A 15510-nucleotide genomic window follows, 5' to 3' on the forward strand; every position below is an offset into this window, starting at 1 on the left:
TTCTAAAATACATTGTTGATGCTTAGTCACGTGTTCTCTATATATTCAGCACCAACAGAAAGCCCATTAGGTCCATTAAACTTGCTCTTTACGTAGACAGTGTACAATTTACCCCATCAGGAACTCCCACCCAATTAATCACTTGACTACATAAATATACCTTGATCAATAACAACTTGCATTTATTTAGCACCTTTTATGTAGTAAAACATCCCAAGGCGCTTCACAGAAGCGTTAACAGACAAAATTTGACACCGAGCCACATAAGGAGATATTAGGACAGGTTGGTCAAAGAGGTAGGTTTTAAGGAGCCTCCTAAAGGAAGAGAGGGGCAGAGTATTTCAGGGAGGGAATTCCAATACTTGAGGCCTAGACAGCTGAAGGCACGGCCGCCAATGGTGGGACAAAGGAGATCAGGGATGCACAAGAGGCCAGAATTGGAGGAACGCAGATATCTTGGAGGGTTTTACAGGGCTGGAGGAGGTTACAGAGATACGGAGGGATGAGGCCATGGAGGGATTTGAACACAAGGATGAGAATTTTAAAATCAAGCCGTTCCCAGACTGGGAGCCAATGTAGGTCAGCAAGCGTAGGGGTGATGAGTGAATGGGACTTGGTGAGAGTTAGGATATGGGCAGAGTTTTGGATGAGCTCAAGTTTACGGTGAGTGAAAGATAGAAGGCTGGCCAGGAGAGCATTGGAATATTCGAGTCTGGAGGTAACAAAGACATGGATGAGGGTTTCAGCAGTAGATGAGCAAAGGCAGGGGCAGAGACGGGCGATTACAGAAGTAGGCAGTCTTGGTGATGGAGAGGATATGGGGACGGGAGCTCATCTCAGGGTTAAATAGTACGTCGAGGTTGCGAACAGTCTGATTCAGCCTCAGACAGTGGTCCACAAAGTCACAAAATATCTATCCATTCCCAGACATCCACTATTCAACTCTGGCTAGCTGCTCTCCATAGTCCGTCTCTTTTTTTCCGATCTGGATCACTGCCTGCAGAGTGCGACTTTGTGAGACCCAATCTCCTGTGAGCTCTGTGCAGATTGGCTCAGGAGGCTGAGTGATTGCAGGAACGCAATGTCAAGGGAAGCAGCGGTCTTAATGGGCAGACACTTGCACAAAAAGGGGGCGCTGCGTTGAATACCTGAAGAATACAAAATTGTTTAGTGCACAACAGAGGGCGGAAGACACAGAGATCGCCCCATTTTAGAATTCTGCCTTCGAGACACAGCAAGAGGGTGAGGGGCTTTTTGGAGCTGAGGGGCAGTCTATCAGGAACACTGACAGAAATGCCTGGTTGAATGTGGCAAAGTCTCCCATGTCAATAGGTTTCAGGCCTCAGGCGGATTGCTAAGGTAAGACTAGCTGGAATTTGCCTGTTCAAAGTACATGCTACACTATGCCTGTTGCACAAGTTACTTACAACTTGATGCTGCTTCACCAAGGTAGCATGCAAAGCCCTTGAGCAATCTTTCAGCTCTTTCACACGTGCATATGCACGCCCATAGTGCTGCAGGGCAGACTTTGCTACTGGCACTGAAATATGCTTCTAATGTCACATAAATCTTGTAAGTTATACCCACAAAGCACGTGACCAACAGAGCCTATTTGCTTGCTGCTTGTTCAGGAACTCTCACAAAGTGGTATGTAGAGTGCTCACTTGGGTGGCACGGTCTCTGCTTTTCCAAGTTACAACACGTGTACATTTTGTATCTGCTTACAGGAGGAGGCTGCTACACATAGCAAACACAAGCAAAGGGAGGCTAGAGGTGTCTCAACTACCTATTAACAAGATGAAGACAACACCCTCAAAATCCTGGGGCAAGAAATAGAAAACATTTACATTTAACCTGCTAAAAATATAATAAATACACAGCAGTAAAGCAGCTGCAAATTAAGAGAAGTGTCAATTTTAATTGCCTTATGTTGATTTTTTAAAAATCCTATGAATTCTTTAAGTTCTGTGAAGCAGCTCACATTATGCTTTGCACCGCAGTAACATGTCACATCTGGCTGCCGCTCTAACAGATGACTGAAGCATGTAGAAGACCAGGGTCAGGGCTTAAAATTGAAAGGAATATATTCAAAGAAGGCTCAATGCCTCTCAGCTTGGCAAGTAAAAATAAACTTAATCTGCAAAATGGCTGTCCTAGTTATCAGTGTGCTTGCTCTTCTCGCACTTGCACAGTGCTACGGCACTCAAAATATAATCCAGAATGATGTGGAATATCACGATGCCAAGCCCACCCTCCCCAATCTCAACACAGGCTTGCAATCCTCGCCGCTGGAATCTCAGGCGATGCTCAACACCCAGGTGGTTAAAAACAAAAATCGATCCCATTGTATCTAAAATAGATCACTAGTATGAGAATTTGAACATCTTAATTGTTGGTGCTGGAAAGTTTTTTTTAAATTTTTTTAAAAAGCAGCTATAACCAAAGAATTATGAACCAAAGTGTCAAAATTCTGCCTGCTGACAGAGCGGCAAGTTGGAAACTTACAAGTCCATTCTGAAATTATGGGGGGCAGGCTTGGAGGTGAGACATTCCACATCATCCTGGATTATGTTTTGAGTGCCATGGTTATGATTGAAAAGTCCTAACGGAAGAGTAGAGATCAGTTCTGTAATGACAAACTACTGGGTAGCTTTTAACTTTTACCACCTGGCTGAATCAGACTGTTCGCAACCTCGACGTACTATTTAACCCTGAGATGAGCTCCCGTCCCCATATCCTCTCCATCACCAAGACTGCCTACTTCTGTAATCGCCCGTCTCTGGGCGGAGCGCAGAATGGAGAACGTGGCAGGGAGGATCGCACGCCAATAACAGAACCCGCCCGAATGTTCCTTCCATCGAACTGATCTCTACTTTTCTCAGGACTCCTGTCAATCATAGCCAAAACTCTGGAGCGAAGGTCAGGAGTCATCGGCAATGATAGTTTATGACTTTTTTTGCAAGGGGGTGGGAAAAGTGATGGAGAGAATCTGCTGCAGAATTGCTAGAGGAATAGCATTAGGAAGATTCTCTTCAAAACAGACACGGTTGCCCCCACATCATTGCTCCCTTCATTTTGTGGCAAATTGGGAAGGCATGAGCAATTGGAGGGCACTGGAGTTCTAAAGAGGGGGACCTTGGCACCATTTCCCCAATTGATGTATCTCAATGATGTCACATACAAGGGATGCGAAGAGGAACAAAGCTTTCGCCCCCATGCTCCAATCATCTTTACTATAGTAATCCACAATATGTGCACATGGTTTTCATGTATATTTCAAGGTAAAATGATGGCCCTTATACACAAAATGTAATTAGCAATGCAGTTTTTTTTTAAAAACCTAGAAAGATAAATATGGAATTCCCACTAAACCAATAGTTTTTCAAACTTTTCTGTCTGGGGGATCCCCTCTCTCAACTTCACAAAGCCCAGTGTCATCTATCCAGAAAGGAAAACAATACTACAATACTATAATTGCAAAAAATTATTACTATACAGCAAGAGAAATAACATGCTTGCAAGTCAAATATAGAAATCAGAAGACCTCACAGACCACCCCACCCCCTCACCTCAAGGGCCCCAGTTTGAAAACCCTATACACTAAACCACATGTGGCTTTTACTCACCAGAACGGGTAAATGCCAAGCCTACTGCTGACGAAGACAAAACCAAACATCACAAATAACGAGTCGCAAAGTCTTTGATACTTGGCATAATTAGCTAATTTAGCAGCCTGTGAAGAAAAGCAGGAAAAGGGCTCATTAGTATATTGTAAAACAGAGCTCATGGGAAGAGAGATGAAATTGAGCAGATCAAGGCCACCTTAGAAAACAATGACAAAATGAAAAATAAAACCAGCTTCTCCAACCTTTTAAATAATGTCCTGCTCAGTACATTTTGAAATTAATTTGGAACCCTAGAGATTAAGGCAGCTCTGCATTCACTCTCAGAATTCTATTTCAGTCCAGCTTTGACTTACCTGAAAAGTAGGACAATAATATGACTTCACATACAAGCTGTTTGCTAAAATATATGCAAGACAAAGCACCAGTTGTAAACTGTGCTCCAAATTTTATTTGGGGGGGGGGGGGGGGGGGGGGGGATTTAAAAGTGAGCACTGCTCACAAGAGTAGTTGGCAAATCTTGGTTTCTTTACAAGCCAAATGCCCTCCCAATACATCACCATACCATTTGGATAACATTATGAAAATGGCATGTGGCTTATCTCTTTCAGTTTCCCCCAATTGGCAACTTTGAGGATGCAATCCACCCCCAATTGCAATTGCGTCATTTTGTAGTTTAAAGTTTGAAAAGGGGGGGGGGGGGGGGGGGGGAGGGGAGAGGGGAGAAGTAAAATGTTTCAATACCATTGCGACCATCTCACAAAGACCAGTTTTAGAACTTCAAACTTCTTCGCTTCCCCAAAATTGTGACTTTCATAAGTCAGTGGACATGAAATTCAAGGGCTTGGGCAGAGAGATGAGAGAATTGGAAGGCTGTTGATTGCCATTCAGCCTCTTAAATCAACAGCAAAGCAAGAGGCTGCAAGACAGAGCAGTTTTGTAAAGTGGAAACAATTTCTCTCTTCCCTGTCTGATCTCTGCCTCAAGCAACTGTTCAAACCCTCAATCTCGATACCTACAGTTGAGTCAATCACTAACTTATTCCTTCACAACATCAGAGATTTCCAAAATATTTAACATTAAGTGTGCATCTATAGTAGTTATCACAAACATAATTGTGCTAACTACAAACACCGTGGGATAATGAAAAAAAGTTTGTACAGAATTAATCCGTATACATTTCCAGACAGATTACAGCAGTTGCTCGATTAGTGAAAATAATGGATGAGGCAAAACTTTCTTCAGCTCAACACTGGCAAGACCAAAGCAATCTTGTTTGGCTCCCACTTCCACCTCAAATACCTCCTGTCTATGCCCTGCACCTCACTCTTACTGCCACTGAAATGCTTTTTCTTAAACATACTCCTGCAGGCCCCCCCCCGCCGTTCCATCAAACAAAAATTTCAACTCATTCAGAAACCTGCAGTCATAGAACATAGACCACATCCTATCCCACACACCATTCACCCCCATTCTCACCAACCTCTGTGGCTCCCTGGTCCCAGCCACTGGCTTCAAAATCTTCAACTTCATCTTCAAGTCCCTTAATGGTCTTACCTCTCCTTTGCCCTGCACTCTTCAACCAACCCAACAGATCCCCCAATTTTCAGAGTCTTGTCTACTGCATAACCCCTTCTCCCCCCCTCCACTAATGGCAGAGTCTTCAACCCTGCACTTCAATTCACTTTCAAGTCCTCTGCCCCTGACTACCTCTTTCCCCATCTGCAAAAACCTCCTCAAAACTTACCTCTAACTGTGTCTTCTGTCACCCCACAATTCCTGCTCAGTGTCCACCGCTCACCTAGAGACATTTCATAACATGAAATGCACTATATAAATATAAGTAGTTATTGCTGTTGTTGAAGTTGTAGTTTCTCTACTCTGGATTCAAATTAGGCACCAGCTCAGTGCATTTTTCATCTGCGCAAACTCTGGCAAAGAGCCGTGTCATATCAGCACTACCATTAGTATTCACTCAAGCAACACTATTTCCTTTGGAGAGTTTGCCAAGGATGACTATTTTTGGAATAATTCCAGCCTTTGCTGATGTGTGTTATTTAACCCCTATATTAACTGAGTCCACTTACATTTTTGTCCATTTTTTGGATTTTGCAGTACTAGTGAAGGCAACAGCACCCAATGCACAGGGTCAGCATCAAGCACTCAGACCAGGCCAGATGCAGAATAAAGCTCCCTCTACTCTGCCCCAAAAGTATCTTAATCCCAACCTCTGAAGAGCATTTCCTAGTGCACGTGACTGTCAATATAACAATCCTGTGGGATAGTCAATTTGCATGTATTTATGGGCAATTAGGTGGGCTCATGCCAATGAAAAAATTGCATTAAGACCATCTAAACTCATCTCATTTAGAACCCTCACTGCTGGCACAGATAAAGAGACTTTCAACCTCTCATTGAATTCAAACTCAGGTCCTAGAGCTGAAAAGACGATGTGCTATCTCACTATGCCACCCACACAAGGTCCATCAGGAGCTGTACAATATACTCAGACTCAACATGCTATGCCAATTGGCACTTGCAATCCCACACACTGAAGTCCAAATCTCAGCCACGTCACCATGAGAAGGCACTGAGCAAATACCCAGCGTGTACAGCTGCACTCACCCTAGTCTCAAGTGGACAAGTGGTGGTTCACTGGGGTTGAAATTTTAGGGGACCAAAAGTCATACAGAACTTTAAATAGCAAAGTTTAATTGATCCTGGCACACACAGAAAACAAGCCTCAGTATCAAACATTAGGTGGGTGGAAACTTAATCAGATTCTGCAGATTAAGATAATAAAAGCCCAAACTTCAGATTTCCTTTGATTGAGATGCTCATTTTAAGAACACTCAATGCGCACCTTCATCTTCCACCATCATCCAATTTGCTATTATTAGAAAAGGTGACAGCTGGGGGTCTTTAGAGTGGGTAAGGCCCGGGGTTGCTATTCTCACGCAATCCCAGGCCCACAAAACCACAGGAGTAAAAGGTCCGGACACAGAAAATTAGATTACAGACTCAATCAGTTTGATATCCCCCCCCCCACGACCTTTAACAATTTACAGCTTCCACTTTCCGTGGGATCTTTCTTCCAGTTTTGTGTTTGCTTGTGGCAATTCACCAGCACGTCAGTGCTTTCCACATTCCTGATTAAAGCCGCTCACAGATTACTGCAGTAAATTTATCAAGAACTAAATGTAATTGATGCAAGGAGATTCTATAGCCAGTATAGATACTATGGAGAATCATGGATACCCAGGAGTGATTACCAGTCAGTAATATCAGCACTATGCAACAGAATAGTCTCACCTCTAAAAGGAAATCAGAAGAGTCATGAAGGCACATGACGAGAGTTCCTACACGCACCATGTTGTTGACATAAGAAAATGTGATTAATCCAACTGTTGCAAGGTGATGGAGAAACATAATAAGAAAGTCCTGCAAGAAAAAAGGTGGTCATCAATAGACTATTAACGGAACACTTTGTACAGATACTGTGCCATATAGATAGGAGTGATCCACTCTTAAATTAGTAGCTGCTGGACTATTTCTTCCTCCCACTGTACATTTACTTTTTCTCTGTGCATCAACATAACATACCACAGAGTCACAGGAGGTGGGGAGGAATTTGTGCCATGATTCTCCACATGGAGTGTTTCAGATTTCAGCCAGATCTGAGAGGCACTGAGCAGAAACAACTCAAGGGTTTGGTGGGGGCGGGGGTGAAAGAAGACAGCCACCTAGTGCCGATATCACACATCCCTCCTAGTGGCTGGTTATTGGCAGCAGCCTGGATCCAGCTGATCAACTGGTTCTATTCGTCAGGGAGTAGCATGATAGTGAGGGAATACTACCAGATTCACCCCACAGTAGAGTATGTCCTAAGATTTATTCCAGTACAAACTATGTGGACTACACAGGGTTGAAGGGCAACTTGATGCACTTCAGCAATAGAACCCATACAGTGGCACACACAAAAGTGGTTACACTTTCAGTGTTCAAGATCAGAAATATTCAACTATACAAATGCAATTCTATTATCTTTGGTGTAAAATCTCATCACCATCAACTTAAAAAAACCCACATCAAATCTAGATCAAAACATTTTGACCAAAACTCCTGGCTTCCCACCCTAAACAAAAACAACCCATCAAAATCATCATGTGAAAATCATCTTAACTAAAAGCACAAATAGTGCAGATGCTGGAATTCAAACAAAAACAGGAAAATGTGGAAACTCAGCAGGTCAATCAGCATTTGTGGAGCCGGTATAAGCACAATGGGCTGAATAGCCTCCTTCTGTGATGTATGATTTTAACACAGGGTGTGGACCCGAAATAATGACCAACTGTTCTCTCCACAGATGCTGACTGACCTGCTGTGTATTTCCAGCTTTTTCTGTATGTGACGTCATGATTTTGAAGTGGTGCAAATAAATGCATCGGTGCAGTTTCCCTTAACTACCCCTAGTTGTCTCAGACTTGAAAAAAAATCTACAGTATGTTAAATGTTTATTTTCAGTTTTTAAAACTTTAATTTTGAGAATTTTTATTCATTTAAAAAAATTAAATTCAGATGAAAATTCAATGTTACAAACAAAAATCACAGTCATCCATTTAATCTGCTTTTAGTTTTGTGTTTTTTTTAAAAAAGGTTCTACAAGACATTTATATAATTTCGGATTCAGATGAGACACAAATCAAGGTCACCATGTATAGCTAAAATCACAAGGCTTCAAGAGATCATGTAGGTTTGGTCAATCTTTTGATGAAAAATGGCTAAAACACTGATTAGATCTTTTTCTTACATTTTCTCCCCACAAAATGTGAACTTTATTCTGGGAACTAGTGCCATCTAGTAGCAGGAAGGCCATATTGCAGCGAACTTATTAGGTGGGGAAGAGGGAAAGGGAATAATTCTCTTGGTTTATAAATGAAACATTAAGTACAAGAGGACTTTCACATGTCTGTACTTTTCTTATCACTGGCCCGATTTACACAGAGGCCCTGATGTTGTACCTTGGCTTACTAGTGCAAAAAATGTTTGCCTGAAATCCATCATCTATTTTAGCAGAATTGTTAATCCATTAAATAAAAGTTGAGCAGTTTAGAAACATCATCTGAACCAGAAAGTTATATTACAGCCCTATGTGGGTTAATGTTTCCGCTAAAATAGCAGGCAGAGGAATTTCAGACAGCTGTGTTTTGTTCCTACAATAGTAGCCCGTGGTGTCATTTCACAGCCAAAGTTTCTTTGCAACCTAGGTCCCTAACTCATTTTCCCCATTCCAAATCTAGAGGCACAGTACTCTAATGGATGCCCCAGCTGCGATCAACTCACTCAGATTGGGAATCAAACCAGGGTCTTCTGGTCTGCATTCAGTCCCACTCGAGATGATGCCATTTGTAGTTTCAAGTCAACAGAAGACAATCAACATCTGGTACACAAAGTCAGAAACCTGCACAATTCAAGTCATTCTAATTTATGATAATTAAGAGTGCTCTTCAATTTCTATTTTCCTCTCCCTCTACCAATTCTTGATCTTCCTCTCACACTCAATGGAGTCGAGTCAGATACATTTACATTGTGACCAGTTAATCGCCCACTGCAGCTAGCTACGGGAGAAACCAAGTCTGACAACACGTACCAAGACTGCAGTAGAAGACGTACATGTAGATGTTGGCATAAACAGCCCTCGTCGGGGCCTGCTGTTTTACAACAAGCTATGATGAGGATTCACTCAACTGGGGAGAAGGAGAGGCCTCTGCAATGCTGCTTGGGAGATGTTCCAGAGAGCATGTGCCTAACATCTATTTGGCACCTCTCACTGATGGCAAGGCTATGAACTGGAACTACGGTATGGGCAACCTCCCATCCACAGTGATAGCATGCAGACTGATCCAGGATTAAAGAGGATTAAAGAGGAAGCTAACTAAGCACAAAGACTAACAAGGCAAAGAAAAAGCACAAAATACTGGGCAAAACTCTAAACACATTGAAGAAATGCCGATTCCCCTGTCACCAGTCAGAGGTCAGGGCACATTGCCGTGGCTACGAACAGTGAACGGATGTTGAGGTGGAAAAATGATGGCAATAAAAAAAAAGCAAGCCAAGAGGAAGCGGTTCAATCAACTGCAGATGAAAGAATCAGTCAGCATGAAATGGCGGCAGCAGCATGAACAAATGATGTTCAATAGGCAGAAATAGCAGGAAGCTGAATGCAACCAGCCACACTACACCAGTGACAAAAGGGGTTTTGTCTCCACTTTAAGTACAGTTTATAGACAAAAGTTGGAGATGGTCATAGTTTGTTACTAGTTGCTAACACAATCTAGAACATACACGTTCTCCCAAATGTCCAGTCTGACCTGTACTATTAGTGAGGCTTTTAGCGACTATACAAGACTAGTTTGTCTTAGAACCTCCCATTTTCTAAGGGTGAGACACCCTCTTTTTAAAATTACTTATCCTCTACCTCTCTGGGTTTCCCTACATTATGTATCTTTCCCAACCAAGAGGGTGGCTAACTTGCCCTTGGATATCCATCAGTGTTGTTCTAAAGCCAGGAAGGAGGGAAGCCGAACAGAAAGAGGTAAGCAAAAGCAGCTTAGGAGGGGGGAAACTAGTTCTTCCTCCCCCCGTTGGGAAATACTGAGCTTCCACTCAACACCTCTTCACAGCAGCACTGGCAAAATTGGGAACTCATGTGGAGAGGACGTGTGCAAGTCGATGGCACAAGGTGTTGGGAATCCAACCAGCTGCATTACCACATACCAGATGTCCTTACTTTGAGGATAACCCAGATCTCACCAACCCACCGCCCGTGAACTATTAATACAATGTGCCAATGAGGTTTTGCTGTTTTAAAAACACAGCTCCAATTACACCAGACTTCATAACACTATCACTAGTAGGGCTTTATCTCACACAACACCTCATCCCATAGAGTGTAGGACAATAGGTCACACCTGCAATTCCAAACACAATGAGCTACTGACCTGAACCATATCTGCCGTGGGAAGGAACAAAGTGGGAACCAAGCACATTCAGGAGTTGGGGAGATTGGGGGGAGGGGGAGGGGGAGGGGGGCAGGAAGAGTGGAGAGGGAGACTGGGGTTAGAAGAGAAAAGGGAGTCACACCCTGTGCCATCTGCCAGGAACCAGACTCCGTGTGGGACGGTATTCATTACCAGAGCCCTAGCAGGTCACCAGCCATCTTTGCCAGGGTGTCCTGGGAAACTCAAAGGGGGAAATAAAAAAAAGGTAATTTTTAAAAAACTGATCAGTCCCAAAGTCTCTATCTGTACATCACTTTGTAGTTGATGTCAATACACTTTTTACACATTTAAATTTATCTGCAGTAGCACATCAAACCCACACTGCACCAAATTGGAAATATTAGCTGATTACTACACTTGAATGGAGATGTTTCTGACCACAGCCAAGATTGGATCCCTGAACTTCTCAGCTTAGTTTCTGGCAGGAAATAGCACTAATAGGATATTAAATGACATTATAGTACTTTTAGAAAGCACAGCTGAGTTGGAGCTAAAAATGTAGCACGTGATTATTTGAGCTGAGATCATTTAGCTTGCATACTGTCTTTAATTTTGAGCCAAGATAATTAATTTATCAAATATTAGATTCATATGACATGCAGCTGACTGGTCATAAGACTCTATCCAAACCAAAGATGTTAGTTTTTACTTTAAACATTGAGACAAGCCATTTTATACAGTTTCCTTTTTTGGTTTAAACAAAAACCTACCCACTCCAGAGGTCAGGCAAGAAAAGGACTGGATTCCTTTCCCATTCTGTAACTAGTTCTGAGGGGGGTGCAAAAGACAGCCAGAGGGCAAATCACCCCCTGAGATTTCCGAGTTTTTCCTTTACCCCTGCCCCCCACCCCCCCCCCCCCCCCCCCAAACAAAATTTCTCCCCTTGGCGTCACCAAAATATAACACCTCACACTTACTGACATTGTGAATTCCACTTTTTAGCCCATTCTTCCATCTTCTCAATATCTCATTGCAGCTTCCTTTGGTCTTAAATAATTAACTGTACCTCCTGTTTCACTATCAGCAGCAAATTTTGACACCGCTCCCTCTAGGTCTATATCAAAATCATTGATGTGCACAGTGAACAGAAGTGGCCCCAGAACTGAACCCTGTGGGACACCCCTATTGACTTCCAAGCAATCTGAAAAATCATCCTTAATTTCTACTCTTTTTCCCTAAAAAGTTTTAAAATCTAGTTTGTTATCCTTCCTCCCCCCTAATTCCATACACCTTAATCATAATTAGTAATCTCCCATGTGGTGCCTTGTCAAAGGCTTTCCTAAAGTTCATGTACACTACATTTACTGCATTTTCCTTCATCTACCATGTCTTCCTAAAAGAATTCTGTGAAGTTTGTCAAGCATAGACATCCCTGCTGAGATCAACTAATTCAGTACAGACTAGAGATCAAACCTGGGGCCTTCCTGGTCTTTATGACTCAGCGGATAAACTCAACGAGCCATCAGGGAGCTTGTCAGGCAGCTTTTCGTGAGGAAAGGTATTTCAATGTTTAACTTTAAAATCAAAATTAAGTTCCACAGAAGCGAATTTATTAGGGATTGAAGTTGCGATTAGTATATTAGTAGAGCCACAGCACTCCGAACCATTCCTTTCCTAGAAGTTATTTACTGAATATTACTTGATACCAATTAAATTTAACAAAAAAAAAATCAAACTCAGAACTTTCAGAGTGCACAACCTCTTGTTAAGAGTGCAGTCCACCGATGGCTCACACTCATGAAAGCAAAATAGATAAAGGCAGTCCCCAATAACATTCCTACACATTCTAGATACAAGAATATAGGGAACAATATGAAGCCAGTGCTTTTGCATCTAGAGCAAAGTAGAACGTTTTCTAATGCACTTCGACACGGTATGGTTTGCTTCATGCAGTAGTTTGGATTAGGGATGGGAATCTGTATAAGACAGCTGAAAGCATAACAGTAATGCTAGACTGCACAGGACAGCTCAGGAGAGCACAAAACAGTGGTAAGCACCACTCAAAAGTATGGCTGAAAACTTAAGATGCACAAGTTTATGTTTCCTTCCCACCCACTTTTTGAGCAGGAAAAAAAAAAGAATCACCCATCCTTTACAAAGCCTCTGGAAATGCCGTTCGGCAGCTCACCATTAAAATGCGCAAAAGTAACCAGAGTTGTCCCACCCACCTCTCCTCGACTGACTAGCTGCATTTGGGAACTCACTACATAGGGAAAGCTGGAGACAAATCCCAAATCCAATTTATTGTTCGCAGTGGTATAGAAGTCACTTCAAGCTGGGTACAGTAGCACAGTGGTTACTGTTACTGGACTAATATTCCAGAAGCCTGGATTAATAATCCAGAGAACACGAGTTCAAATCCCACCATGGCAGTTTAAGAGTTTGAATTCAGTTATAAAAAAAAAAGTGACCATGAAGCTATCTGATTGTCATAAAAGCCCAACTGGTTCACTAATATCCTTTAGGGAAGGAAACATGGCCGGTCTGGCCTAAAGGTGACTCCAGTCCCATACCAACGTGGTTGACTCTTAACTGCCCTCTGAAGTGGCCTCAGTTGTATGAAACCGCGACAAAGGATAACAAGCTACAAGGACTGCGGTGATTCAAGATGGCAGCCCACCACCATCTTCTCAGGGCAACGAGTGCCTAGTAAATGCCAATCTTGCTAGGGACGCCGGTATCCAGAGAATGAATTTTTTAAAATGTGCAGTTTAAAATTCTTTCCTGTGTCACGTCAACCCTAGAGAAATCATATAACCAACCATCGACTGGTTGTATGAGCAAGTTATAGACAACTGTGAGACACTGGTATTATTGCTGAGCTAACAAGATTTGTCCTGCAGTATGGGACAAGGGAGTCTCCAGGGGGGGGGGGCGTCAGGCTCCACTAAGACATTCATCTAGCAACCCAAGAATTGCTGAAAAATCATTCCCAAATATAGCTGGTGTCTGAGCATAGCACAGGCATTGCACCTAGTTCCACAACCACAAGGGCATATCACCAGCATTTTAGCCACTTCTTTCAATGAGCAGCACAGATAATGCCTGGGAAGGTCAATTCTTTGTGCCTTTAGCAAGTACAGGTTTGTTAGTTAATTACTTAAGCAGAGAAATTAATTCTGAAGCAATCACAAAGAAATTGGTTTTGCTTGCAATTGTTCTTCCTCAATGAAAAGCTTCGAGGTTGTGATCAAGATACCAAACAGTTCAGCAGCTTTACTCAGCACTTTACAATGGAGCCAGACACTGTCTGTACACCTGCTGCCAAGATATTCTGTTAAAACAAATTGGTACAAAAAGACATGGCAAATCAGAATTTTTTTTAAATAAATATAAAAAGAAAAATATTTCCATTTACACAGGATTGAAGTAGTTAGCTACAGCACAGGTAAAGTTCCTGTAACTCAGCAGTGTAGCTCCAACTGCATTAGTTTGATATTTCCTATATCCATCAATCAGGCTTTCAGAATCTCAAAGAAAAACTGCTAAATCAGCACCCAGTTATAGGCAGTTGTGTTATGGAACCATCCCCAAACTCACTTCAGGCTGTGTGCGTGACTCAATTCTCTTTGCAACCATTCTTAAAAAAGGTATTGAAATCATTTTTGAAAACAAAAATAGCCTGGTCGGGTTTGTTTAAAACCAACTTATTAACAGAACAAGAGATGTTATTGAACTCTTGTTCTGTTAATAGGCAGGTTAAACAATTAAAAAAAAAATAAACTGGTCAGCATTTACACACTGCTTCAATTACTGGCACTTCAGAAAATATTACACCGATGGTTGGAACTCAATAGGATGGTAACTGCTTACCTTTCTTTTAATATCTGTAAACTGTGAAAACATCAATGACCAGTAGAACGACAGCTCCATTATGTAATAATAATACATGTCAAATAGCAGTTGCTGTAGGAAAAGACAAAAATAGAGTCAATTGCCAACGTATACTTATAGTCCTGTGAAAAGGTACATAACTTATGATATTTGCACTGCGTACATAGGGTAACAAGAACTTGAAGTGGTACAGTTGAACACATCTTATTCAGGGGTACTGCCTCTTCTTAAAAAGATATAACATTCTTAATTACCTAGAAACAAAATGTAATTAACAGCTCTTAACGCATGTATCGGGTCAGCTCGGAATTGGTATGAATTGATCAAATTTTGCATTGTTATGCAAAGGCCTTGTTGTATTTCAATTTTTTTATATAAAAGTAAAAAATACAACTTTGAAATTCAAATGTTTTTTTTAAAATACAGTCAGGAAAATAGGGGTTTGCATCATGGAAGCTTTTTCACGAGTGACACCAGTTAGGAACGATTAAACCCAGCCTTTCACATTGGGGAATGAAGCTTTGGAACATGCCAGTAATAGTATGGTGTTTGATTAGATGGGTATTCTTCCAAATGCACACTCAATTGCAACACATGACATGGATTATTAAGTGTTGACAATTTTATCCAATGACAAAGAAACAATCACATTCAAAGAATACTTCTATTCTATATATTAAAAAAGTACACACTGGCAAATGGTGGTTAAATAAAACCAACTTGATACTTTGGCTCATCCATACAGTGCTTGCAAGTTACATGGCAGATACCACTATGTTCTATAAACCACTGGTTTCCAATGTGTACCATCTGTAAATACCACACAACACAAGGTCCTGGCTTGTACATGTTCTACACTTACTTGCTTCAACATATATTCAATCTCCTCCCCTTTTATTTTCTAAAAAGGTATCTATCCCTGTCTTCCCAATACCTTTTTAATTTTTTTAAAAATTCCCATTGTGGGTTCCAATCTACATCATATAGACTTA

General features: G+C 41.7%; 1 protein-coding gene across 1 annotated transcript in view; it reads right to left on the reverse strand.

Annotated features, from left to right (window-relative positions):
* Window positions 1–15510, reverse strand: part of cers5 (ceramide synthase 5) — an 87114-nt gene that overhangs the window by 22613 nt on the left and 48991 nt on the right. The window contains exons 6-8 of the mRNA XM_067976531.1: window positions 14498–14590; window positions 6936–7064; window positions 3627–3733 (exon numbers count right to left, since the gene is read on the reverse strand). Of these exons, the coding sequence (XP_067832632.1) occupies window positions 3627–3733; window positions 6936–7064; window positions 14498–14590 (329 nt within the window). The remainder of the gene's footprint in view (window positions 1–3626; window positions 3734–6935; window positions 7065–14497; window positions 14591–15510) is intronic.

Source organism: Heptranchias perlo, chromosome X, assembly GCF_035084215.1.
Source record: "Heptranchias perlo isolate sHepPer1 chromosome X, sHepPer1.hap1, whole genome shotgun sequence".
NCBI classification, from domain to species: Eukaryota; Metazoa; Chordata; class Chondrichthyes; order Hexanchiformes; family Hexanchidae; genus Heptranchias; species Heptranchias perlo.